The sequence below is a fragment of the Bubalus kerabau genome, chromosome X, assembly GCF_029407905.1.
Source record: "Bubalus kerabau isolate K-KA32 ecotype Philippines breed swamp buffalo chromosome X, PCC_UOA_SB_1v2, whole genome shotgun sequence".
Taxonomy (NCBI): domain Eukaryota; kingdom Metazoa; phylum Chordata; class Mammalia; order Artiodactyla; family Bovidae; genus Bubalus; species Bubalus kerabau.
The window spans coordinates 48,116,063-48,143,462 of record NC_073647.1 but is presented as its reverse complement, the minus strand read 5'-3'; the positions used below and the strand labels follow the sequence as shown (position 1 = coordinate 48,143,462).

Sequence of the window (27,400 nt, the reverse complement as noted above, 5' to 3'; positions counted from 1 at the left end):
CGAGTATTACTCAGCCATAAAAAAGAAGGAAATCTTGTCACCTGCAGCAACATCGATGGATCTAGAAGATGTCTTGCTAAATGAAAAAAAGTCAGAGAAAGACGTAGATACTGTATGATTTCACTTATATGTAGAATCAATAAAAGAAACATAATAAAACACTAACAGAGATACAGATACAGAGAAGAAATATATGATTGCCAGAGGGAAAATGTTGGGGGTAGGACAGAAATAGGTGAAGGAGTCTGAGTTACACAATTCAAGTTGCAATGTAAAAGAGTCACAGGTATGAAATATGCCATTGCGAATATATAGTTGTAACTATATAATGTCTTTGGATTTTGACATATGATAACTAAGCTTACTGTTTGTGATCATTTTGAAATGTATAGAAATACTGAGTTCCAAAGAATAGCAAGGAAAGGTAAGAAAGGCTTCTTAAGTGAACAATGCAAAGAAATAGAAGAAAACAATAGAACAGGAAAGACTAGAGATCTCTTCAAGAAAACTAGAGCCACCAAGGGAACATTTCATGCAAAGATGGGCACAATAAAAGACAAATGGTATGGATCTAACAGAAGCAGAGGATATTAAGAGATTTCAATAATACACAGAAGAACTGTACAAAAAAAGGTCTTAATGACCTGGATAACCACGATGTTGTGATCACTCACCTAGAGCCAGATATCCTGTAATGTGAAGTCAAGTGGGCCTTAGGAAACATCGCTATGAACAAAGCTAGTGGAGGTGGTGGAATTCCAGCTGAGCTATTTCAAATCCTAAAAGATGATGCTGTTAAAGTGCTGCACTCAATATGCCAGCACATTTGGAAAATTCAGCCGTGGCCATAGGACTGGAAAACATCAGTTTTCATTCCAATCGCAAAGAATGTTTAAACTGTCGCACAGTTGCACTCATTTCACATGCTAGCAAGGTAATGCTCAAAAACCTTCAAACTAGGCTTCAATAATACATGATCCAAGAGCTTCCATATGTACAAGCTGAATTTAGAAAATACAGAGGAATCAGAGATCAAATTGCCAACATCTGTTGTATCATAGAAAAAGCAAGAGAATTTCAGAAAATATTCTGCATCATTGACTGTGCTAAAAGCCTTTGCCTGTGTGGATCACAAGAAACTGGAAAATTCTTAAAGAGATGGGAATACCAAACCACCTTAACTGTCTCCTAAGAAACCTGTATGCAGGTCAAGAAGCAACAGTTAGAACCAGACATGGAGCAATGAACTGGTTCCAAACTGGGAAAGGAGTACGTCAAGGCTGTATATTGTCACTCTGATTATTTTACTTACATGAAGACTACATCATGTGAAATGCTGGGCTAGATGAATCACAAGATGGAATCAAGATTGCTGGGAGAAATATAAAAAACCTCGGATATTGCAGATGATCATTTTGAAATGTATAGAAATGTACCGCCCTAATGGCAGGAAGCGAAGAAGAACTAAAGAGCCTCTTGATGAAAGTGAAAGAGGAGAGTGAAAAAGCTGGCTTAAAACTCAGCATTCAAAAAATAAAGATCATGACATCTAGTCCCGTCATTTCATGCGAAATAGACAGGGGGAAGTGGAATCAGTAACAAATTTTATTTTCTTGGGCTCCAAAATCACTACAGACAGTGACTCCAGCCATGAAATTAAAAGATGCTTGCTCCATGGAAGAAAAGCTATGACAAACCTAAACAGTGTATTAAAAAGCAGAGATATCACTTTCCCGCCACAATCCCTCTAGTCAAAGCTATGGTTTTCCCAGTAGTCATGTACAGATGTTAGAGTTGGACCAGAAAGAAAATTGGGGCTTCCCTGGTGGCTCAGACAGTAAACAATCTGCCTGCAATGTGGGAGACCTGGGTTCCATCCTTGGGTTGGAAAGAGCCCCTGTAGGAAGGCATGGCAACCCACTCCAGTATTCTTGCCTGGAGAGTCACTATGGACAGAGGAGTCTGGCAGGCTGTAGTCCATGGGGTCTCAAAGAATCAGACATGACTGAGCGACTAAGTACAGCATAAAGACAGTTGAGTGCCGAAGAACTGATGCTTTCGAACTGTGGTGCTGATAAGACTCTTGAGAGTCCCTTGGACAGCAAGGAGATCAAACCAGTCAGTCCTAAAGGATATCAACCCTGAATGTTCATTGGAAGGACTGATGCTGAAGCTGAAGCTCCAGTACTTTGGATACCTGATGCAAACAGGCAATGCACGGGAAGACCCTGATGCTGGGTTAGACTGAAGGCAAAGGAGAAGGGGCAACAGAGGATGAGATCGTTGGATAGCAACACCTACTCAATGGACATGAGTTTGAACAAACTCTTGGAGATAGTGAAGGACAGGGGAACCTGGCGTGCTGCAGTCCATGGGATCTCAAAGAGTCAGACACGACTTAGTGACTGAACAGCAATGTGTTGTGCAACAGAAACTAACAAACTCTCATAACAAACTCATAATCTCAAAACAGACTCATAGAAAAAGAGATCAGAGAGCTGGGGTTGTGGTGAGGGATGATTGGATGAAAGTGGTCACAAAGTACAAACTTCCAGTTATAAGATAAATAAATACTAGGGATATAGTGGACAACATGATAAATATAATTAACAGTGCTTTATGTTATATATGAATGTCATTGAGAGTAAATCCTAAGAGTTCACATCATAAGGGGAAAAAAGGTATTTGGTTCAGCTGGCAGCAAAACTTTCAATATAGCCAGTTTGTCTTTAGCTCCAGATATGTGTGTGAACCTCGAAACAAATCTGTGCCAGAATCTTGTCTATAAATGGAAATAAAAATAATGGTATCTTCATAGAGTTTTTGCATGGTTTAAATAATATCCCATATTTGAAGCACTTAGCACAGTGAAGTGACTGGAATATTGTGTTTTAAGTCCACAATTATTTGCTATAGATAATAACTTCAAAATATATACTCTCATCAGTGTCTTACATTTTTAGATCCTATAATAAGCCAGTGAAAATAGCATGCATACTCTCATCCCAACAGATACAAAAATAGATGCCCAGAAGCTGGGCCAGTCCCTACCTCATCACACCCAAGAAATAGGAAAAGATTAAGAGTACCTTTTCCCTAACCTGTTACCTCTGCCTCAACTACAGTCTTTTCTCCCTCCTTCTTTGTCTGAACACAGATTATATAACACCCTACTTCTGCCCAGGAATCTCAGATGTGTATTTGATATACTTAGCCTTATTTCATTTGAAATAAGGTGATCTTTTTATAACACTTATATTTCATATGGTAGCAAATTTTATGCTTTTGTATATTTTTTCCCTAGGTCTGGTAACAATTTTGAATGAAGTGACATCTCTTTTTGTACCTGTGTTGTAGCTTTCCTCAGTGTCATTCCTCCTCTTTTTGTTTTCATATTGTGAATAATATCTGGGTATCATAAGTTAAATCATATTTTTTTTATAGAAGCATCACTCTGAGAATAAGGGCCTAGATAAAGTGATGGAGACTCAAGCCCAAGTGGATGAACTTAAAGGAATCATGGTCAGAAATATAGGTATGTTTCATGACATACTGTGCATGTATGTGGGCAAAAATGATATTAGATTACTTGATTGGGGTCAGATCATTCTAGAGAAACTGAAATAGCACTTCTTTATTCTTAATATTGGAAGGTAATTGTCAGCTGAGTTGTGGATATTTCTTACCTTTAATACTGCCTGCTGTATGAATGGTTTCTTTTTAGCATTTATGACTTTCTTCATTTTAAATTGGTTAGTTTAGGGACTTCCCTGGAGGTCCAGTGGTTAAGACTTCTTCCAATGCAATGGATGAGGGTTCAACCCTTGTTTGCAGAGCTGAGATCCCACATGGCTTGAGACCAAAAAACCAAAGCATAAACCAGAATCAATGTTGTAACAAATTCTGTAAAAATGTTTTAAAAAAATAAATACATTAGTTTACTTAGCAAGACTTATGTCTAAGACTCTTAAATAGTTTCAATTCAGAATAATTCAGTCAATTTGGGTTAGAAATACCCAGATAGTTGATATTATCAGTATAGATACTTAGAGTATAACTCTTTGACCTCCTTATAAAGTTTGTTGCTCTTGACTGAAAGAAATAATTGGATCAAAAAACTGACTGTTCTGTTCTTCAAGAGAATGAACTGTGACATAAATTTCATTGGCCTGTGTTTTGTCAAGAACTTATATAGCATATTAAAATAATCCAAGAAAATACATCAAGTTTATTTTTTGATTGATTATAATGATGGTATTTAGATTTAGGATGATGTTAATTTTTACTAGCTCCAGTTTTCACATTGTAGTTCTTGGGCTAGCAGCATCAGCATCCTCTGGGTTCAGTTCAGTTCAGTAGCTCAGTCATGTCTGAATCTTTGTGACCCCACGGACCGCAGCACGCCAGGCTTCCCTGTCCGTCCCCAACTCCCGGAGCTTACTCAAACTCATGTCCATCGAGTCGGTGATGCCATCCAACCACCTTATCCTCTGTCATCCCCTTCTCCTCACTCCTTCAATCTTTCCCAGCATCAGGGTCTTTTCCATTGATTCAGTTCTTTGCATCAGGTGGCCAAAGTATTGGAGTTTCAGCTTCAGCATCAGTCCTTCCACTGAATATTCAGGACTGATTTCCTTTAGGATGGACTGGTTGGATCTCCTTGCAGTCCAAGGGACTCTCAAGAGTCTTCTCCAACACCACACTTCAAAAACATCAATTCTTCAGTGCTCTACCTTCTTTATGGTCCAACTCTCACATCCATACATGACTACTGGAAAAACCATAGTTTTGACTAGACGGACCTTTGTTGGCTTCATGTACGAGGTTTTTCAGCTGGAAACTGGCTTTAAGAAGCATTTCACCTGACTTCCCCAGGACCAAGCTGTTTCCTTAGAATTGATTGTAATTAACTTGCAAGCAGTTTGAATTGAGCTGTTTGAATAGTAAAATGTTTGAGCTGTTTAAAATCATTTTTCAAATTCTAGGGAAAAACCTCTAATAATTGAGATCCCAGTTATCTAAATATTTTGAGGGTGCTCCCCCCAACAGGGTTCCAGCTGATTTTATGTTTAAAAACAATGGTCCTTGCTCATGTGTCTTCTAACTAAATGGACTGACTTGCCCAAAGGCAATTTAGAATACCAATGGCCAATGGGGAACTTTTGAAATTCTCAAACTTAATTTCCATAAAGCCAGATTTAATTACAATAGCTCAAAAATTTCCAGACCTGAGTGGAATGCTTATTTCATTTGGTATTTTGGGGCTTCCCAAGATTATTAGGAGTCTCCCTAAAATTGCCTCTCTAAAATAAAATTTTTAAATGAACTGAGGCAAACAGTGAGATAAAATGGCTCCCAAAGCTTCAGGCTCTTCCTTGGATTTTTTTTGTTTCAGGCTCTGCCTCCAGTGTCATCTCGTCTCTCTCCCTCTGCTCTTCGTGGCTGGACTCTACAACTGGCCACCATATTCCCACTTCCTTTCTGTTAGGGGAAACACATTGACTGAAACTGCCCACCCTGGCCAGGCACCATAGTAACTGTTTGCATGAGTTGTTTTACAACAGGAGGTCCTGGTAAGGAACACGGAACTAATAAACCACCACCAGTTGGAAGAGTTTGGGAAAGGTGACAGCATGTGTGCAACCACCTCCTAGAATCCTTCTCGCTGGCATCCATCTTGGCTGAGCAATGTATGCACTACTGGGAAGGACTCTGAGTCAGAATGACTGGCCAAAGACAACCCAGAAATTAATCCCATCCTCTGGGAACCTGTTAGAAATGCAAATTTTCAGGCCCCACCCCAAGCCAACTGAATCAGAAACTCTTAGAGTGGGAAATCCGTGTTTTCACAAGCCCTCCAAAGGATTCTAATGCATACTCAAGTTATAGAACCACTCTTAAATATATCTTGTAAGAGGAATGTCTTACATACGATAAATTCTTTTATAAAATTGAACAAAAATTGGTATATAAATGCTTTATAAAATGTTTACCTTCGATGTCATTTTATAAATGTCCACTTATAATTTTGAATTTACTTTTACACTTACTATTAGAATACTTAAAAGTAATGAAAAGATGTTTTAAAAAATTTACTGTCTCACCATCCTAAAGTTTATTTCCATTTACTTTACTTTAAATTTTTATTCATATGTTTACATAGTTGAAAGTCATATTTTATATTCAGTTTTATGGAGGCAGTGTAATATAGTAATCGAGATTTGGAGTCATATATGCCTGAGTTTGAATCCTTATTTCACTTCCTACCTTCTGGTAGGCCTTCATCAACCCTCTAACCTCTCGGACCTTTATCTGCAAAAGAAAAGGAGATAATAAAACCTAAGTTTACCAGGCTAAAAACGGTAATATATATATAAAACACTTTGTACAGTGCTTGACACATAGTAAGAGCTGAATTATTATTAGTTGTTAGTCTGTTTTATGTTTGTACAGTATTTCTTTGAGTTATATCACAGTTTGCCAATTATGTCCTTCTGTTGAACACTTTGGTTATTTAGAGCAGTATTACTCAGAATTTAAGGAGCTTGCTCCAGAATATAAGTCAATGGTGTGCTTCCTTCATTGAGAACATCTTGCTATGAAATCAATTTGACTGAACAGTGTGTTTGGAGACTTAGTTGAGCAGTAGCAGACACTCTTATGTAGCACTGATTTAGAAGTTTCTGTTATAGTAAGTACTGTTATAAATATTTTTATGCCTATTATTTTTTCCTGGGCTTCTTAGGTGGAACAGGGGTAAAGAATCTGCCTGTAAATGCAGTAGGTTCAGGAGACAGGGATTCAATCCCTGCGTTGGGAAGATTCCCTGGAGGAGGAATGGGAACCCACTTCAGTATTCTTGCCTGGCAGATCCCATAGACAGAGGAGCCTGGTGGCCTACAGTCCATGAGGTTGCAAAGAGTCTGACACAACTTAACAACTGAGCATCATGCTTATTTTTCTTGTTTTGTTGAGATTAATTCCCAGAAATGAGATTAATAATCAAAAGGCAGAAACATTTTTACATTTCTTAATATGTATGTCTCTTGGTTATTTGAAGGGATTTTCTTTCATTAATATTAATTTTGATTGTATGTCTAGATGCAGACTAGAGAACCTAGTGAAAACTACTAATATTTTTCTCTCTTTTTGGTCACCAAATATATTTATTTTGCTTGAAAGTGGAAGCAGTCAACTGCTGAAATATTATTTATTGCAGATGCGTAATGTTCCCAGAAAATGAACCTTTTTAATCAACTCCTCTTAAATGACTTATTTTTAGAATTATAAAAATAACAAATTTAAAATGTAGGAAAAACATATCTAATCTTCTCCCTTTGATTTTTTAGCAGCTTTATTGAAATGCAATTCATGTACCATACAATTCATCCTTTTAAACTATACAATCCAACTGTTTTTACTATATCCACAGAGTTGTGTGACAATCATCACGATCAATTTTAGAACATTTTCATTATCCCCAAAAGAAATCCTGTGCCCATTTACAGACACTCCTCTTTTCTCTTCAACCTCCAGACCTAAGCAGCAAATAATCTCCTTTCTGTGTACATGTATTTGCCTGTTCTTGACATTTCATATAAATGGAGTTATATAAAGCATAGCCTTAGTGATTTTGAAGTATATAATACGGTATTATTGACGATAACCTCAGATATGCAGATGACACCACCCTTATGGCAGAAAGTGAAGAGGACCTAAAAAGCCTCTTGATGAAAGTGAAAGTAGAGAGTGAAAAAGTTGGCTTAAAGCTCAACATTCAGAAAACGAAGATCATGGCATCCGGTCCCATCTCTTCATGGGAAATAGATGGGGAAACACTGGAAACAGTGTCAGACTTTATTTTGGGGGGCTCCACAATCACTGCAGATGGTGATTGCAGCCATGAAATTAAAAGACGCTTACTCCTTGGAAGGAAAGTTATGACCAACCTAGATAGCATATTAAAAAGCAGAGGCATTACTTTGCCAACAAAGGTCCATCTAGTCAAGGCTATGGTTTTTCCTGTGGTCATGTGTGGATGTGAGAGTTGGACTGTGAAGAAAGCTGAGCACTGAAGAATTGATGCTTTTGAACTGTGGTGTTGGAGAAGATTCTTGAGAGTCCCTTGGACTGCAAGGAGATCCAACCAGTCCATCCTAAAGGAGATCAGTCCTGGGTGTTCTTTGGAAGGACTGATGCTAAAGCTGAAACTCCAGTACTTTGGCCACTTCATGTGAAGAGTTGACTCATTGGAAAAGACTCTGATGCTGGGAGGGATTGGGTTCAGGACGACAAGAGAACAACAGAGGATGAGATGGCTGGATGCATCACCGACTCCATGGACAAGAGTTTGGGTGAACTCCAGGAGTTGGTGATGGACAGGGAGGCCTGGTGTGCTGCAATTCATGGGGTTGCACAGAGTTGGACATAACTGAGTGGCTGATCTGAACCGAACTGTCAGGTTTTGGTATTAGGGTGATGGTGGTCTCATAGAATGAGTTTGGAAGTTTACCTTCTGCAGTTTTCTGGAAGAGTTTGAGTAGGATAGGTGTTAGCTCTTTTGTAGGTTTTTGGTACATTCTGCTGTGAAGCCGTCTGGTCCTGGGCTTTTGCTTGTTGGAAGATTTCTGATTACAGTTTCAATTTCCATGCTTGTGATGGGTCTGTTAAGATTTTCTGTTTCTTCCTAGTTCAGTTTTGGAAAGTTGTACTTTTCTAAGAATTTGTACATTTCTTCCAAGTTGTCCATTTTATGGGCATATACATATGCCTATATGATAATAGTCTCTTATGATCCTTTGTATTTCTGTGTTGTCTGTTGTGATCTCTATTTTCATTTCTAATTTTGTTGATTTGATTCTTCTCCCTTTGTTTCTTGATGAGTCTGGCTAATGGTTTGTCTATTTTATTTATCTTCTCAAAGAACTAGCTTTTGGCTCTGTTGATTTTTGCTATGGTCTCTTTTGTTTCTTTTGCATTAATTTCTGCCCTAATTTTTAAGATTTCTTTCCTTCTACTAACCCTGGGGTTCTTCATTTCTTCCTTTTCTAGTTGTTTTGGTGTAGAGTTAGGTTATTTATTTGAGTTTTTTCTTGTTTCTTGTAGTAAGCCTGTATTGCTTTGAACCTTCCGCTTATCACTGTTTTTACAGTGTCCTATAGGTTTTGGGTTGTTGTGTTTTTATTTTCATTGGTTTATATACATATTTTGATTTCTTTTTTGATTTCTTCTGTAATTTGTTGGTTATTCAGCAGTGTGTTGTTCATCCTCCATATGTTGGAATTTTTAATAATTTTTGTCCTGTAATTGATATCTAATCTTACTGCATTGTGGTCAGAAAAGATGCTTGGAATGATTTCAATTTTTTTGAATTTACCAAGGCTAGATTTATGGCCCAGGATGTGATCTATCCTGGAGAACGTTCCATGTGTGCTTGAGAAAAAGGTGAAGTTCATTGTTTTGGGGTGAAATGTCCTATAGATATCAATTAGGTCTATTATATCATTGAAAGTTTGTGTTTCCTTGTTAATTTTCTGTTTAGTTGATCTATCCATAGGTGTGAGTGGGGTATTAAAGTCTCCCACTATTATTGTGTTATTGTTTATTTCCCTTTCATACTTGTTAGCATTTGTCTTACATATTGTGGTGCTCCCGTGTTGGGTGCATATATATTTATAATTATTATATCTTCTTCTTGGGTTGGTCTTTTGATCATTATATAGTGTCCTTCTTTGTCTCTTTTCACAGTCTTTGTTTTAAAGTCTATTTTATCTGATATGAGTATTGCTATTCCTGTTTTCTTTTGGTCTCTATTTGCATGGAATATCTTTTTCCAGCCCTTCACTTTCAGTCTGTTATGTGTCCCTTGTTTTGAGGTGGGTCTCTTGTAGACAACATATATAAGGGTCTTGTTTTTGTATCCACTGAGCCAGTTTTATCTTTTGGTTGGGGTATTCAACCCATTTACATTTAAGGTAATTATTGATAAGTATGATCCCGTTGCCATTTACTTTATTGTTTTGGGTTTGAGTTTATACACCCTTTCTGTGTTTCCTGTCTAGAGAAGATCCTTTAGCATTTGTTGGAGAGCTGGTTTGATGGTGCTGAATTCTCTGAACTTTTGCTTGTCTGTAAAGCTTTTGATTTCTCCTTCATATTTGAATGAGATCCTTGCTGGGTACAGTAATCTGGGTTGTAGGTTTTTCTCTTTCATCACTTTAAGTATGTCCTGCCATTCCCTCTTGGCCTGAAGAGTTTCTATTGAAACATCAGCTGTTATCCTTATGGGAATCCCCTTGTGTGTTATTTGTTGTTTTTCCCTTGCTGCTTTTAATATTTGTTCTTTGTGTTTGATTTTTGTTAATGTGATTAATATGTATCTTGTGGTGTTTCGCATTGGGTTTATCCTGTTTGGGACTCTCTGGGTGTCTTGGACTTGGGTAATTATTTCCTTCCCCATTTTAGGAAAGTTTTCAACTGTTATCTCCTCAAGTATTTTCTCATGGTCTTTCATTTTGTCTTCTTCTGGGACTCCTATGATTCAAATGTTGTGGCCTTTAACATTGTCCCAGAGGTCTCTGAGGTTGTCCTCGTTTCTTTTAATTCTTTTTTCCTCTCTGTTTCATTTATTTCTACCATTCTGTCTTCTATTTCACTTACCCTATCTTCTGCCTCCGTTATTCTACTGTTGGTTCCTCCAGAGTGTTTTTTATCTCATTTATAGCATTATTCATTACATATTGACTCTTTTTTATTTCTTCTAGGTCCTTGTTAAACATTTCTTGCATCTTCTCGATCCTTGTCTCCAGGCTGTTTATCTGTAACTCCAATTTATTTTCAAGATTTTGCATCATTTTCAATATCATTATTCTGAATTCTTTATCAGGTAGATTCCCTATCTCTTCCTCTTTTGTTTGGTTTGGTGGGCATTTATCCTGCTCCTTTACCTGCTGAGTATTTCTCTGCCTTTTCATCTTGTTTATATTGCTGTGTTTGGGGTGGCCTTTATGTATTCTGGCAGTTTGTGGTTCCTCTTTATTGTGGAGGTTCCTCGCTGTGTGTGAGGTTGGACAGGTGGCTTGTCAAGGTTTCCTTGTTAGGGAAGCTTGTGTCAGTCTTCTGATGGGTGCAGCTGGATATCTTCTCTCTGGAGTGCATTGAAGTGTCCAGTAATGGTTTTTGAGATGTCAGTGGGTTTGGTAAAACTTTGGGCAGCCTATATATTGAAGCTCAGGGCTATGTTCCTGTTTTGCTGGCAAATTTGCATGGTATGTCTTGCTCTGGAACTTGTTGGCCCTTGGGTGGTGCTTGGTTTCAGTGCAGGTATGGAGGTATTAATGAACTCCTATTGATTAATGTTCCCTGGATTCAGGAGTTGTCTGGTGTTCTCAGGTTTTGGACTTAAGCCTCCTGCCTCTGGTTTTCAGTCTAATTCTTACAGTAGCTTCAAGACTTCTCCATCTATACAGCACTGATGATAAAACATCTAGGTTAATGATGAAAAGTTTCTCCACAGTGAGGGACACCCGGAGAGGTACACAGAGTTACATGGAGAAGAGAAGAGGGAGGAGGGAGATAGAGGTGACCAGGAGGAGAAGAGGGGGAATCAAATGGGGAGAGAACAAGCTAGCCAGTAATCACTTCCCTTTGCTCTCCACAGTCTGGACCCCTCAGAGATGTTCACGGAGTTACACAGAGAAGAGAAGAGGAAGGAAGGAGACAGAGGTGTCTAGGAGGATAAAAGGGGGAATCAAAAGCAGAGAGACAGATCCTGCCAGTAATCCCTTCCCTAAGTGTTCTCCACAGCCCAGAACACACAAAGAGATTCACCGAGTTGGGTAGAGAAGAAAAGGGGGAGGGGGGAGATAGAGGTGACCTGGTGAAGGAGAGTCCAAAGGGGGAGAGAACAATCAGACCAATGATCTCTCTCCCAAGTAAAAATGGGTACTGAAGATTGGGTTCTTAAAGGTACAACGTTGATAACAAATACCAAAAAGCAAAGATAGGAATCTAGAGTAGAGGTTAGAGTCTCAAAAATACAATATTAAAAAAGAAAAAAGTCACAGAAATCATAAAATATATATATATGAAGTTTGCTTTAAAAGTAGGGTCTTTTTTTGCAAGGTAATAGTAGATTATAAAAATGAAAATTAAAGGAGTAATCGGGGACCTAAATTTTTTTTTTAATTTAAAAAATGATAATAGTTAAATTACATCTATGACTTTCTCTAGAGCTGTCGCAGACAGTGTGGGGTCAGTTCATTTTCAGAGAGTTCCTTGCTCCGGCTATACTTCTCAAGGTGTACAGGATCCTTCCTATGTAGTCTGTTCTAACTACAGGGTTTTAATATATTTCACCTGTCACTTCCAAAGTGTTTCCCTCTGTTTATTTTAGCTTCTTCTGTTTGGTGGTCTCTTCAGTGTCTAATTTCTGCCCTGACACATGGTGGGGCAGTGATGGTGACTTTTTTTAGGCTCACTTGTTGAGTAGTGCTGTGGGGAGGGAGGAACACTGTAAACAAATATCAGTGGTGTGTGCTCACAGTGATTCAGCCACACTGGGTTTGCCCCCACTCACAGCGTGTGTGCTTTCCCAGTCTACACTGCTCAGGCTCTAGGTTGCTCTGCTGGTAACTGTCTGATGCGGGCCCTGGGTTGCATGAACTCCCGATGTCTAAGCTGCTCAGGTTCAGGTTCTCGGGTACTCCACAATGGCACAGACTTGGTTTGGCCTGCGTTTTGAGCCTGTCCCTGGTCCGAGCAGCTCAGGTGACAAGGTGCTTGGTGAGTACTGTCGCTCCCAGGTGGGGACTGTGACTTATTGCCTCCCCCGTTCCAGCCGCTAGGTTTTCTGGGTGTACAATGGGTGCCGCACCTTCTCAGGTGTGCTGTGTATCTCTTCTGGGAAGCTGATCTCTGGCTACGACTGTCCCAGTGGATGTCGACAGTCCAGAATCCCAAGAAGTCTTGTTAGCAATGAAGTCTGCTTGCAGTTTGGTATAGGATGCCTCTCTGGGGCCACGATTGCCCCCTTCCAGCTCTGGCTGGCCTCGCCTACCTGTCTCCAGCGGGAAATGGGCTGGTCCGCAGCCAGCTATCTCTGCTTAGTCCTTTGTTCTGTGAATGGGCCCGGCAGTGTCTTAGGTTAGGGCTTTTCGTGGGATAGCTGTCCCACAGTCTGGGTTGCTATCTCAAGCTAGTTCCCTCAGATTGCCGTCAGGGCATTCAGGCCCAGTCCTTTCCCTAAGCAACGCAGCCCATGCCTCTCTGTCCAGCCCTGCTTGCTAATGGAGGATGCAAGCATCTGGGCTGCTGCTCAGTTGGGAGTTGCTGTTAGGCATGTAATCTGTGGGTTTTAATTATTTATTTATTTTCCTCCCGGTTATTTTGCCCTCTGAGATTCCAAGGCTTGCCACAGAGCCACCGGAGAGAGTGTTTCCCAGTGTTTGGAAACTTTTCTCTTTTTTAAGACTCCCTTCCTGGGACAGATCTCCATCCCTACCTCTTTTATCTCTCTTTTTATCTTTTATATTTTGTCCTACCTCCTTTCGAACACAATGGACTGCCTTTCTGGGTGCCTGATGTCTTCTGCCGGCATTCAGAAGTTGTTTTGTGGAATTTGCTCAGCGTTCAAATGTTCTTTCGATGAATTTGTGGGGGAGAAAGTGATCTCCACGTCCTGTTCCTCTGCCATCTTAGGACCGCCTCCTACTTCCTTGGTTAAAATTATTCCTAAATATTTTATTATTTTGTATTATTGTGATTGGGATAGTTTTATTACTTTTTTGATATTTTGTTGTTATGTAGAAACAACTGGTTTCTGTACATTGATTTTACATCCTGCAACCTGACTGAATCCATGGATTAGTTTAACAGGTTTTCTGGTTGAATCTGAGATGTTTGATGTATAATATCATATTATCTTAAATAATGGCAATTTTACTTCTTCCTTTTCATTTTGGATGCTTTTTATTTCTTTGTCTTGTCTCATTGCTCTAGCTAGGATTTCTAGTACTTTATGAATAACAGTGATGAAAGTGGGCACTCTTGTCTTGTTTCTGATATTAGAGGAAACACTTTCAATCTTTCACCATTGAGTATGATGTTCAACTCTGGGTCTGACATATATAGCCTGTATTATTTTGAAGTAAGTTCTTTCAGTATTCAAATTGTTGAGAGTTGTTGTCATGAAATTATGCTGTATTTTGTGAGTTGTATTTTTTGCATTTTTTGAGATGATCATAAATAGTTTTCATTCTATTAACATGGTGTATCACATGTATTGACTTGTGTATTGTTGAACTACTTGTGTAGTTGAACTATCCTTCCTTCCTAGGGATAAATCCCACCTACTTATGGTGATTGTTTTGATGTGTTGTCAAATTCAATTTGGTATTATTTTTTTTTAGAATTTTTGTACCTATATTCATCAAGAGTATTGGTTTAGTTTCCTTTTCTCATAGTGTCCCTATCTGTCTTTGATATCAGGGTAGTGCTGGCCTTGTAAAATGAGTTTGTGAGTGTTCCCTTCTAAGTTTTTTCAAAGAGTTTGAGATGAATTGCCATTCATTTTTCTTTAAATATTTGGTAGAATTCACTAGTGAAGCTGTTTGGTACTAGGATTTTGATTATTGGTTCAGTCTCCTTAGGATACCCTGGTTCAATTCCTGGGTTGGAAGATCCCCGGGAGAAGGGATAGGCTACCCACTCCAGTATTCTTGGGATTCCCTTTGGCTTAGCTGGTAAAGAATCTACCTGAAATGCAGGAGACCTGAGTTCGATCCCTGGGTTGGAAAGATCTCCGTGAGAAGGGAAAGGCTACCCACTCCAGTACTCTGGCCTGGAGAATTGCATGGACTGTATAGCCCATGGGGTTGCAAAGAGGTGGACATAACTGAGTGATTTTTCACTTTCACTCTCCTTATTCATTATTAGAATGTTCATAGTTTATTTCTTTCTGATTCAGTCTTGGTAGGCTGTATTTTTCTCGAGATGTATTCATTTCTTCTAGGTTATCCAGTTTGTTGGCATATAACTATTCATACTAGTCTCTAATGATTCTTTATTTCTGAGCTATCAGTTGTGATGTCTTCTCTTTTATTTCTGGTTTTATTTATTTGGGTCCTCTTAGTCTAGCCAAAGCTTTGTCAATTTTGTTTATCTTTTCAGAAAACCAGTTCATAGTTTTCTTGGTATTTTCTGTTGCATTTTTTGGCCCCTATTTCAGTTAATTTCCACCATAAGTTTTGTTATTTCTTTTCTTATGCTAATTTTGGGCTTACTTTGTTCTTTTTCTAATTCCTTGAATTGTAAAGTTTAGTTGCTTATTTGAAAGCTTTCTAATATCTTAATATATTCATTTATCACTATAAATTTCCCTTTCAGACTGTTTTTGCACCATCCCATAGGTTTTAGTGTGTTGTCTTTCCATTTGTACTTGTTTGAAGTTTTTTTTTTTTAATTTCCATTCTGATTCATTTTTTGACCCATTGGTTGTTTAGGAATGTGTTAAAAATCTTCCACATATTTGAAGATTTTCTACCTTTCCTTTTAGTATTGATTTCTAGTTTCGTGCCATTGTGGACAGAAAAGATAGTATGGTTCAATCTTCTTGAATTAGTTAAGACTTGTTTTGTATCATATCATGTAGTCTATCCTGGAAAATGTTCTGTGTGCACTTGAGAAGAATGTGTATTCTGCTGCTGTTGGATGGAATGTTTCTTACATATCTGTTAGGTTCACTTGGTATAAGGTATGTTTCAAATGCAGTGTTTCTTTTTTGATTTTCTGTCTGGATGATGTATTCATTGCTGAAGGTGGGGTATTGAAGTAGAAATTAAGAAGAGATGGCAAGAATACACAGAAGTACTGTACAAAAAAGATCTTCACGACCCAGATAATCACGATGGTGTGATCACTCACCTAGAGCCAGACATCCTGGAATGTGAAGTCGAGTGGGCCTTAGAAAGCATCACTATGAACAAAGCTAGTGCAGGTGATGGAGTTCCAGTTGAGCTGTTTCAAATCCTGAAAGATGATGCTGTGAAAGTGCTGCACTCAATATGCCAGCAAATGTGGAAAACTCAGCAGTGGCCACAGTACTGGAAAAGGTCAGTTTTCATTCCAATCCCAAAGAAAGGCAATGCCAAAGAATGCTCAAGCTACCGCACAGTTACACTCATCTCACGTGCTAGTAAAGTAATGCTCAAAATTCTCCAAGCCAGGCTTCAGCAATACGTGAACTGTGAACTTGCAAATGTTCAAGCTGGTTTTAGGAAAGGCAGAGGAACCAGAGATCAAACTGCCAGCATCCACTGGATCATTGAAAAAGCAAGAGAGTTCCATAAAAACATCTATTTCTGCTTTATTGACTATGCCAAAGCCTTTGACTGTGTGGATCAGAATAAACTGTGGAAAATTCTTCAAGAGATGGGAATACCAGACTACCTGACCTGCCTCTTGAGAAATCTGTAGGCAGGTCAGGAAGCAACAGTTAGAACTGGACAAGGAACAACAGACTGGTTCCAAATAGGAAAAGGAGTACATCAAAGCTGTATATTGTCACCCTGCTTATTTAACTTATATGCAGAGTACATCATGAGAAATGCTGGGCTGGAGGAAGCACAAGCTGGAATCAAGATTGCCAGGAGAAATATCAATAACCTCAGCTATGCAGATGACACCACCCTTATGGCAGAAAGTGAAGAGGAACTGAAAAGCCTCTTGATGAAAGTCAAAGAGCAGAGTGAAAAAGTTGGTTTAAAGCTAAACATTCAGAAAACGAAGATCATGGCATCCGGTCCCATCACTTCATGGGAAATAGATGGGGAAACAGTGGAAACAGTGTCAGACTTTTTTTGGAGGTCTCCAAAATCACTGCAGATGGTGATTGCAGCCATGAAATTAAAAGGCGCTTACTCCTTGGAAGGAAAGTTATGACCAACCTAGATAGCATATTGAAAAGCAGAGACATTACTTTGGCAACAAAGGTCTGCCTAGTCAAGGCTATGGTTTTTCCTGTGGTCATGTATGGATTTGAGAGTTGGACTGTGAAGAAAGCTGAGTGCCGAAGAATTGCTGCCTTTGAACTGTGGTGTTGGAGAAGACTCTTGTGAGTCCCTAGGACTGCAGGGAGACCAAACCAGTCCATCCTAAAGGATATCAGTCCTGAGTGTTCATAGGAAGGACTGATGCTGAGGCTGAAACTCCAATACTTTGGCCACCTTATGTGAAGAGTTGACTCATTGGAAAAGACTGATGCTGGGAGGGATTGGGGCAGGAGGAGAAGGGGATGACAGAGGATGAGATGGCTGGATGGCATCACTGACTCGATGCACATGAGTTTGGGTGAACTCTGGGAGTTGGTGATGGACAGGAAGGCCTGGCGTGCTGTGATTCATGGCGTTGTAAAGAGACTGACACGACTGAGCAACTGAACTGAACTGAATATTATTGTATTGTCTGTTTCTCTCTTCAGATTTTTCAATATTAGCCGAAGATAATTAGGCTCTCTGATGTTGTTTGAGCATATCATTATGATTGTTATATCTTCGTAGTGAATTGACCACTTTATTATTTTATAATGACCTTATTTATCTCTTGATACCATTTTGGGAGGCTTCCCTTGTTTCTCAGCTGGTAAAGACTCTGCCTGCAATGTGGGAGAACTGGGTTTGATCCCTGGGTTGGGAAGATACCCTAGAGAAAGAAAAGGCTGTACAGTCTTATTTTGTGTTATATTAAGTATAGTTATTCCCACTTTCTTTTGGTTTCCACTTGCATGGAATATGTTTTCCCATTCCTTCACTTTGAGTCTCTGTGTGTACTTCAGTCTGAAATGAGTCTCTTGGAGGCAGTATATAGTTGGATCTTCCTTTTTTTTTCTAATCTGTCCAACCACTCTGTGCCTTTTGACTGGTGAATTGAATCTATTTATAGTTCCATTAATTATTGATATAAAAAGACATTGATTGCATCTAATTCATTGCTTTCTGGCTGTTTTATAGTTTCATTGTTCCTTTTTTCCTCTATTTATGCTTACTTTTTAAAAATTGGTGATTTTCTGTAGTAGTGTCCTCTATTTCCCCTTTCTTTGTCTTCTGTGAGTCTGATATAGTTTTTTGTTTTATGGCTTCCACTGGGCTTAAATAAAGAATATTATAGATAAAGCAGCCCATTTAAAACTGATAGCAACTTAATTTTGCATACAAAAGCTCCACCCATTTTCTGTCCCTCTTGTATTTTTGCTCTCACTCTTTGCCTCTTTTTATATTGTGTATTCATTAACAAATTACAGTAGCTGTAGTTATTTTTAATACTCTTTTGCTTTAACTTTTATACTGTAGTTTTTAACACACCATCATATTGCAGAATTAATCTTCTAAATCAACATATTTACCTTTACCAGTGTATTATATAGTTTTATATGTTTTCATGTCACTAACATCTTTTCCTTTCAGCATTTCTGCATTGTGAGTCTGGTGGTGATGAAATCCTTCAGATTTTGTTTGGTAATATCTGTATTCCTCCTTCATATCTGAAGGATAACTTTTCTGTACTATTCTTGGCTGGCAATGTTTTTCGTTCAACATTTTGAATGTGTCATTCTACTCTCTCCTGGCTTGTAGAGTTTCAGCTGAGAAAACTGCTGATAACCTAATGGGGATTCTTTTTTAGGTCACAGTCTTTTTCTTTGGCTGCTTTTAGGATTTCTCTTTATCTTTGTTTTTGACAATATCATTATGATTTATTTTAATAAAGTCTTTTTGCATTAAGATAATAGGGTGATTAGAATCATGAATTTTGATGTTCAAGTCTCTCCTCAAATTTGGGAAGTTCTCAGCTACTTTTCTGCCTTTGATCCCTCTCTTTTCCCTCTGGAACCCCAGTTATTCTAATATTTGTATGTCTAATGGAATCCTATATATCACATAGGCTTTCTTCACTCTTTTTCATTATTTTTTCTTTGTTATCCTTTAACGTCAGATTTCCTATCCTCTAGCTCACTTGTTCTATCTTCCACTCAGTCTATTCTGAGATAGATGCTCTCTATTGCATTTTTCATTTCACTCATTGAATTCTTCAACTCCAGAATTTCTTTTTCGTTCTTTTGCATGATTTCTATCTCTTCATTAAGATTCAGATTTTGTTCATGTACTGTTTTCCTTATTTTGTTGAATTGTCTTTCTATGTTTTCTTGCTGCTCTTTGGTTTCTTCAAAACTGCTCTTTTGAATTCTTTTATCAGCTAAATCACAAAATTTCATGTCTTTGATTTTGGCTATTGGTGAATGATTATCTTTTGTTGATGTCATGTGTTTTCTTAATTCTTAATGTTCCTTGAAGTTTTGTGTCACTGCTTTCATATAAGAAGTATCAGACATCTCTTCACATCTTTATTAGTTCCATTGAGGTGGGAAATTCTATTCATAAATCTGTTATATCTGGGATTTTCTCTGACTTTGTGTTGACATACCATGCTCCATGCTTCTTGCTCTCTCTTATGGCATAATTTTTAAGCTTTTGTGCCTTCTCTGGTCTTACAGCTCACCAGGATGTCTGCTAGAAACATCTCTTTTGTTTTGCTTAAGATAGCACTACAACTCAAGTTTATAGTTTCTCCCTTGCACATAGACCCTGGTAAGATACTTTGAGAGCACTCTTTTTATTGGAGCTTGCTCTTGCCACTGAACTCAGGAGTATGTATAAGGAAATAGCTGGAGAGTAGGGGGAGGTGTGAGTCTTGCACTCTGGGCATTGGAGGTGATTTTGGGACTGGTGAAGGGATCATGGGGTGAGGGTTTCCCATAAACTTGTGAACGGACTTTCTGCTGAAGTCCTGAACACAATCATCAGGAGCCATATCCTTTAATAATGTTTAATATTCTTATCTGCTTCTTTCCTGATCTCCTTCATTCCATCTCCCCACAGTCATGGAAATCCAGCCTCAAATTTGTTTTGTTTTGCTCAAGTGGCATGCTGGACTCTCCCTCAGCAAGGCTGAACTTCTACTAATTCTCTTTTGTCTTTGGGTGCCTGCCCAAGTCAGCACTATTCAGATTTTCCCTAACCCCACCATGGCTAAGAGGGGTTGGGGCAGATCACCAGTCCTGCTGATTCTACAGCCCGTGTGATGGTCTGTCTGCCTGTTACCAATGTACAAGTGGATGAGAATCCTTCCAGGGCCCTTGGCATATGATGCTGGACCCCAAAATTCTAACAGAGAGACTCTTGTTCATGTATAGATGTCTAATTAGTTGCTTAAAAGGAGGGAGAAAAGAAGCAATGTCTTATGCTACTATGTTGCTGACATCATCCCACTTTTCCTTGTTATATTCAGAGTTGAGCTTAATCTCTATCCTCTATTGCAGTATTTTTTTTTTTTTTTTTTTGCTGCACCACATGGTGTGTGGGATCTTAGTTCCCCTACCACGGATCAAACCCATGCACCATCATTGGAAGCATACACTCTTAACCACTGAACTGCCAGGGAAGTCCCTGTTGCAGTAGTCTTGAATAAAGTCTTTCTTACCATTTTTGATTAACAGAATTATTTGTTAATAATATCTCTCTTCCATCTTCTTTCTTGCCTTGTTCCCATTTTTTTGTGCTATTGTAAATGGAATTTTTCTTTCATTCTTGGATTTTTCATTGCTTTTTGTATAGCAATGCATTCAGTTTTTGTATTTTGATCTTGTACAACCTTGTTGAACTCATTTACTTTAATCGTTCCTTATGATTTTATATATACAGGATCATACCATTGGAAAATAGTTTTAATTCTTCCTTTCCAATCTGGATAATTTTCATTTCTTTCTCCTGTCTAATTGCCCTAACTAGAACCTCCGGTACACTGTTGAATAAAAGCAGCAACAGCGGATATGCTTGTCTTATTCCTGATCTTAGGAAGACTTTCACAGTTATGTATGATGTTAGCTGTGGTTCTTTCATAGATGCCATTCATCAGATTGTGGAAATTTCCTTCTATTTTTTGTTTGTTGGGTTATCATGTAAAGGTGTTGGATTTTATCAAGTGCTTTTTGCATCTACTGAGATGTTCATGTTGTGTTGTCCTTTATTTTATTAATACATTGCAATCATTGATTTTTGAATACGAAAGTAGCCTTGCATTTCTGAAACAAATGCCACTTCATCATGGTTTATAATTGTTTTTATATATTGCTGGATTCATTTTAGCAGTACTTTACTGAGGGCTTTTTATTGTATATTCGTAAGATATATTGATGTATTATTTTCTTGTAATATCTTTATCTGGTTTTGATACTGGACTGTTACTGACTTCATCAGATAAGTTTTGAGTATTCCCTCTTCTTCTATTTTTATAAGAATTTATGAAAATTGGTATTAATTCTTCTTGAAATGTTTGGTAGAATTCACCCTTAAAGCTATCTATGCCTGTACTTCTGTTTGTGCAAAGTTTAAGAATTATGGATTGAATCTCTTTCTTTGTTGTAGCTCTGTTCAGATATTCTGTTTCTTCTTGAGTCTGTTTAGGTGATTTGTGTCTTCCTAGGAATTTTGACTGTGTGGATCACAATAAACTGTGGAAAATTCTGAAAGAGATGGGAATACCAGACCACCTGACCTTCCTTTTGAGAAACCTATATGCAGATCAGGAAGCAACAGTTAGAACTGGACATGGAACAAGAGACTGGTTCCAAATAGGAAAAGAAGTACGTCAAGGCTGTATATTGGTCACCCTGCTTATTTAACTTATATGCAGAGTACATCATGAGGCACCCTAGGCTGGAAGAAGCACAAGCTGGAATCGAGATTGCCGGGAGAAATATCAATAACCTCAGATATGCAGAAGACACCACCCTGATGGCAGAAAGTGAGGAGGAATGAAAAGCCTCTTGATGAAAGTGAAAGAGGAGAGTGAAAAAGTTGGCTTAAAGCTCAACATTCAGAAAATGAAGATCATGGCATCTGGTCCCATCACTTCATGGGAAATAGATGGGGAAACAGTGGAAACAGTGTCAGACTTTATTTTCTGGGACTCCAAAATCACTGAAGATGGTGACCTCAGCCATGAAATTAAAAGACGCTTACTCCTTGGAAGGAAAGTTATGACCAACCTAGACAGCATATTGAAAAGCAGAGACATTACTTTGCCAACAAAGGTCCATCTAGTCAAGGCTGTGGTTTTTCCTGTGGTCATGTGTGGATGTGAGAGTTGGACTGTGAAGAAAGCTGAGCACCGAAGAATTGATGCCTTTGAACTGTGGTGTTGGAGAAGACTCTTGAGAGTCCCTTGGACTGCAAGGAGATCCAACCAGTCCATTCTGAAGGAGATCAGTCCTGGGATTTCTTTGGAGGGAATGATCCTAAAGCTGAAACTCTAGTACTTTGGCTACCTCATGCGAAGAGTTGACTCATTGGAAAAGACTCTCATGCTGGGAGGTGATGGGGTCTAGCCTCAGCAGGATCTAGGGGTACCCTCAGGATGACGGCCTAGGCGATAAGGATAGCAAAGCAGAGAGCAGGGCTTGATCTTCCTTGATTAACACAGAAAGCCAATAAAGCTCCTGTGTTCCAAGGAGTCATCTTGAAAGAAGAACAGAGAGAGAAAAGGAGGGAAAAGGAAAAAAAGAACGACACGGGGAGACCAAGCTTCGGTGAGCAAGGCCCATAACTTTATTTTCAAAAGGAACTTTTATATTATACCTTGACTTGTACATAGAGGGAAATGAAAGATGCAAAGTCATACAGAGTCAGCCCAGACATTACATCTGTTTTGTCTTTATCAAAACCAGGATTTTTTCTGCATACCTTTCTCATAAACAATATTGTATACAATATCTTCTGGCCTTGGAGGCCTGTGGACATTTTATGACCCTTTTTTGATAAAGGCTGATCAGCCAGAAAACTTGTTTTCCCTTAAAGTGTTTCTTTTTTATTTTTCCCAGCCTCAGAAAGTACTAAACAGAGTTACATTCTCACAGAGCAAAGGTGCAGTGGGTCACAACAAAGAAAGAACCAATTAGCTCAAAGGTCTAATGTGGTTAATTCCAAGGCTGCTACTTGTTTTTCTTACATTCCAACTATGTTAACTAATGCACTCCCAGGTGCACAATGGATAAGGGATATGGGAACTTGGCAGCAAGCATTGACCCAATAATGAAGCCCTTTACCAGTACTATATATTCTAATAATTTTTCATCTCTTAAAGGACTCTATGTTCTTTAGGACTTTAGAATGTTTTGGCTTCCCGTGCTTTTCAAGGTTGGGGAGTTGTGAACAATCATGTGTGTTAATTGTAAGAGTATGGATAAACCTGTCAGGCAAGCTAGAATGCCAACAGAGGGGATAAAATAGAAATATTCCTTTCATGCCCAAGAGACTTATTAACTAAAGCCCTAAGTTGATTTTTTCCAAAAAAAGGTGGTTGGGGATAGCCCCCTGTTAATGTCAAAAGAGTTGGTAAAAGACACAAAATAGTAAGACAGACAGATTCTGGTTTTGGGGTAGATGCTTGAGCAGATTCAGGGGGTCCCTCGAGGCCTGATCTGCCTTTGCCTGTCAGGTCTCTTCCACATGACCTTTGTCATGAGTGAGATCTCTCATGGTGGCTCCTGACAGGGAGGGATTGGGGTCAGGAGGAGAAGGGGACGACAGAGAATGAGATGGCTGGATGGCATCACTGACTGGATGGACGTGAGTCTGAGTGAACTCTGGGAGTTGGTGATGGACAGGGAGGCCTGGCGTGCTGCAATTCATGGGGTTGCAAAGAGTCAGACACGACTAAGTGACTGAAATGAACTGAACTGAACTGACTGAGGAATTTATCCATTTCATTTTTCTAATGTGTTGACATACTCTTTTTTTTAATTTAAATTTATTTTAATTGGAGGCTAATTACGTTACAATATTGTATTGGTTCTGCCACACATCAACGTGAATCCACCACGGGCATACACATGTTCCCCATCCTGAACCCCCTTCCCACCTCCCTCCCCATACCATCCCTCCGGTCATCCCAGTGCACCAGCCCCAAGGATCCTGTATCAAACCTGGACTGGCAATTTGTTTCTTGTATGATATTATACATGTTTCCATGACATTCCCCCAAATCATCCCACCCTCTCCCTCTCCCACAGAGTCCAAAAGACTGTTCCATACATCTGTGTCTCTTTTGCTGTCTCACATACAGGGTTATCATTACCATCTTTCTAAATTCCATATATATGCGTTAGTATACTGTATTGGTGTTTTTCTTTCTGGCTTACTTCACTCTGTATAATAGGGTCCAGTTTCATCCACCTCATTATAACTAATTCAGATGTATTCTTTTTAATGGCAGAGTAATACTCCATTGTGTATATGTGCCACAGCTTTCTTATCCATTCATCTGCTGATGGACATCTAGGTTGCTTCCATGTCCTGGCTATTATAAACAGTGCTGCGATGAACATTGGGGTACACATGTCTCTTTAAATTCTGGTTTCCTCGGTGTGTATGCCCAGAAGTGGGATTGGTGGGTCATATGGCAATTCTATTTCCAGTTTTTTAAGGAATCTCTGCACTGTTCTCCATAGTGGCTGTACTAGTTTGCATTCCCACCAACAGTGTAAGAGGGTTCCCTTTTCTCCACACCCTCTCCAGCATTTATTGCTTGTAGACTTGGATAGCAGCCATTCTGACTGGCGTGAAATGGTACCTCATAGTGGTTTTGATTTGCATTTCTCTGATAATGAGTGATGATGAGCATCTTTTCATGTGTTTGTTAGCCATCTGTATGTCTTCTTTGGAGAAATATCTGTTTAGTTCTTTGGCCCATTTTTTGATTGGGTCCTTTATTTTTCTGGAATTGAGCTGCAGGAGTTGCTTGTATATTTTTGAGATTAGTTGTTTGTCAGTTGCTTCATTTGCTATTATTTTCTCCCATTCTGAAGGCTGTCTTTTCACCTTGCTTATAGTTTCCTTTGTTGTGCAGAAGCTTTTAATTTTAATTAGGTCCCATTTGTTTATTTTTGCTTTTATTTCCAATATTCTGGGAGGTGGGTCTTAGAGGATGCTGCTGTGATTTATGTCGGAGAGTGTTTTGTGTATGTTTTCCTCTAAGAGTTTTATAGTTTCTGGTCTTACATTTAGATCTTTAATCCATTTTGAGTTTATTTTTGTGTATGGTGTTAGAAAGTGCTCTAGTTTCATTCTTTTACAAGTGGTTGACCAGTTTTCCCAGCACCACTTGTTAAAGAGATTGTCTTTTCTCCATTGTATATTCTTGCCTCCTTTGTCAAAGTAAGGTGTCCATAGGTGCATGGATTTACCTCTGGGCTTTCTATTTTGTCCCATTGATCTATATTTCTGTCTTTGTGCCAGTACCATACTGTCTTGATGACTGTGGCTTTGTAGTAGAGCCTGAAGTCAGGCTCTCCAGAAAGCAGGAATAGAAGGAACATACCTCAACATAATAAAAGCTATATATGACAAACCCACAGCAAACATTATCCTCAATGGTGAAAAATGGAAAGCATTTCCCCTAAAGTCAGGAATAAGACAAGGGTGCCCACTTTCACCACTACTATTCAACATAATTTTGGAAGTTTTGGCCACAGCAATCAGAGCAGAAAAATAAAGGAATCAAAATTGGAAAAGAAGAAGTAAAACTCTCACTGTTTGCAGATGACATGATCCTCTACATAGAAAACCCTAAAGACTCCACCAGAAAATTACTAGAACTAATCAATGAATATAGTAAAGTTGCAGGATATAAAATCAACACACAGAAATCCCTTGCATTCCTATACACTAACAATGAGAAAATAGAAAGAGAAATTAAAGAAACAATTGCATTCACCATTGCAACAAAAAGAATAAAATACTTAGGAATATATCTACCTAAAGAAACTAAAGACCTATATATAAAAAGCTATAAAACACTGGTGAAAGAAATCGAAGAGGACACTAATATATGGAGAAATATACCGTGTTCATGGATCGCAAGAATCAATATAGTGAAAATGAGTATACTACCCAAAGCAATCTATAGATTCAATGCAATCCCTATCAAGCTACCAGTGACACTTTTCACAGAGCTAGAACGAATAATTTCACAATTTGTATGGAAATACAAAAACCCTCTAATAGCCAAAGCAATCTTGAGAAAGAAGAATGGAACTGGAGGAATCAACCTGCCTGACTTCAGGCTTTACTACAACGCCACAGTCATCAAGACAGTATGGTACTGGCACAAAGACATACTCTTGTTCATAGTATTCTCTTAGGATCCCTTTCATTTCTGTGAAGTTGATAGTGATTATTTTAGTAATTTGAGAAATTTTTTTTATCTGTTTATGCAAATATTTGTCTGATTTTTTGATGTTTTCAAACCTACTTTTGGTTTCATTGATTTTCTGTGTTGTTTTGCTGATATTTTTTATGCTGTAATGTTTATTATCTTCTTCCCCTTTTTAGCTTTGGATTTAGTTTGCTCTTCTTTTTCCAGTTCCTTAAGGTAAAAAGATAGGTTATTAATTTGAGATCTTTTGTCTTAGTCAACTTGCTGCTGCTGCTGCTAAGTCGCTTCATTTGTGTCCGACTCTGCAACCCCATATATGGCAGCCCACCAGGCTCCCCCGTCCCTGAGATTCTCCAGGCAAGAACACTGGAGTGGGTTGCCATTTCCTTCTCCAGTGCATGAAAGTGAAAAGTGAAAGTGAAGTCGCTCAGCCATGTCCGATTCTTAGTGACCCCATGGACTGCAGCCTACCAGGCTTCTCCATCCATGAGATTCTCCAGGCAAGAGTACTGAAGTGGGGTGCCATTGCCTTCTCCCCTTAGTCAACTTAGAGTACTATAAAAAGTACCACAGACTGGGTAGCTTAAATAACAGAAAGTGATTGTCTCACAGTTCTGGAGACTGGAAATCCAAGATCAGGGTGCCTGCATGGTTGGGTTCTGGTGGGAACTGTCTTCCCACCTTGTAGATTGTGCCTTATCACTGTGTGCTCAGATGGCTGGAAATAAAACAGGGAATAAGCTCTCTGGTGTCTCTTCTTGGAAGGACATGAATCCCATCATAATCCTACATGACCTTATCTAAACCTAATGATTTCCCAAAAGCCCCATCTCTGAATTAGGGGTTAGGGCTTCATTATATGAATTTGTACGGACGCAGTTCAGTCTGTAACATTTTATTCTCTTTAATGTAGGTGTTTGCTGCTATAAATTTCCTTCTGCACGCTGCTTTTACTTCATCTCATAAGTTTTTCTTCTGTTACTGATTTCTAATTTCATTCTCTTGTTGAGTGAAACAGCTGAGCTCCCCCTTCCCCAGGTGTCTAATGTCTGTTCTTTTTCCTGTGTCTGGATCACACTTTCCTGTTTCTTTTTATCTCTCATATATATTTTTTTAATTGGACAGTTTAGATAATGTA

At 38.7% G+C, this 27,400-nt stretch overlaps 1 protein-coding gene across 5 annotated transcripts in view; it reads left to right on the top strand.

Moving 5' to 3' along the window:
* Positions 1–27,400, top strand: part of VAMP7 (vesicle associated membrane protein 7) — an 81,495-nt gene that overhangs the window by 34,755 nt on the left and 19,340 nt on the right. For 3 of the 5 annotated variants that reach the window (XM_055565538.1, XM_055565539.1, XM_055565540.1), the window contains exon 5: positions 3,445–3,535. The exons of 1 other annotated variant lie outside the window; for it this stretch is intronic. In XM_055565538.1, the coding sequence (XP_055421513.1) occupies positions 3,445–3,535 (91 nt within the window). Of the gene's footprint in view, positions 1–3,444; positions 3,536–5,395; positions 6,271–27,400 lie in introns of those variants that run through there. One more of the 5 variants, XM_055565541.1, reaches the window with a different exon arrangement.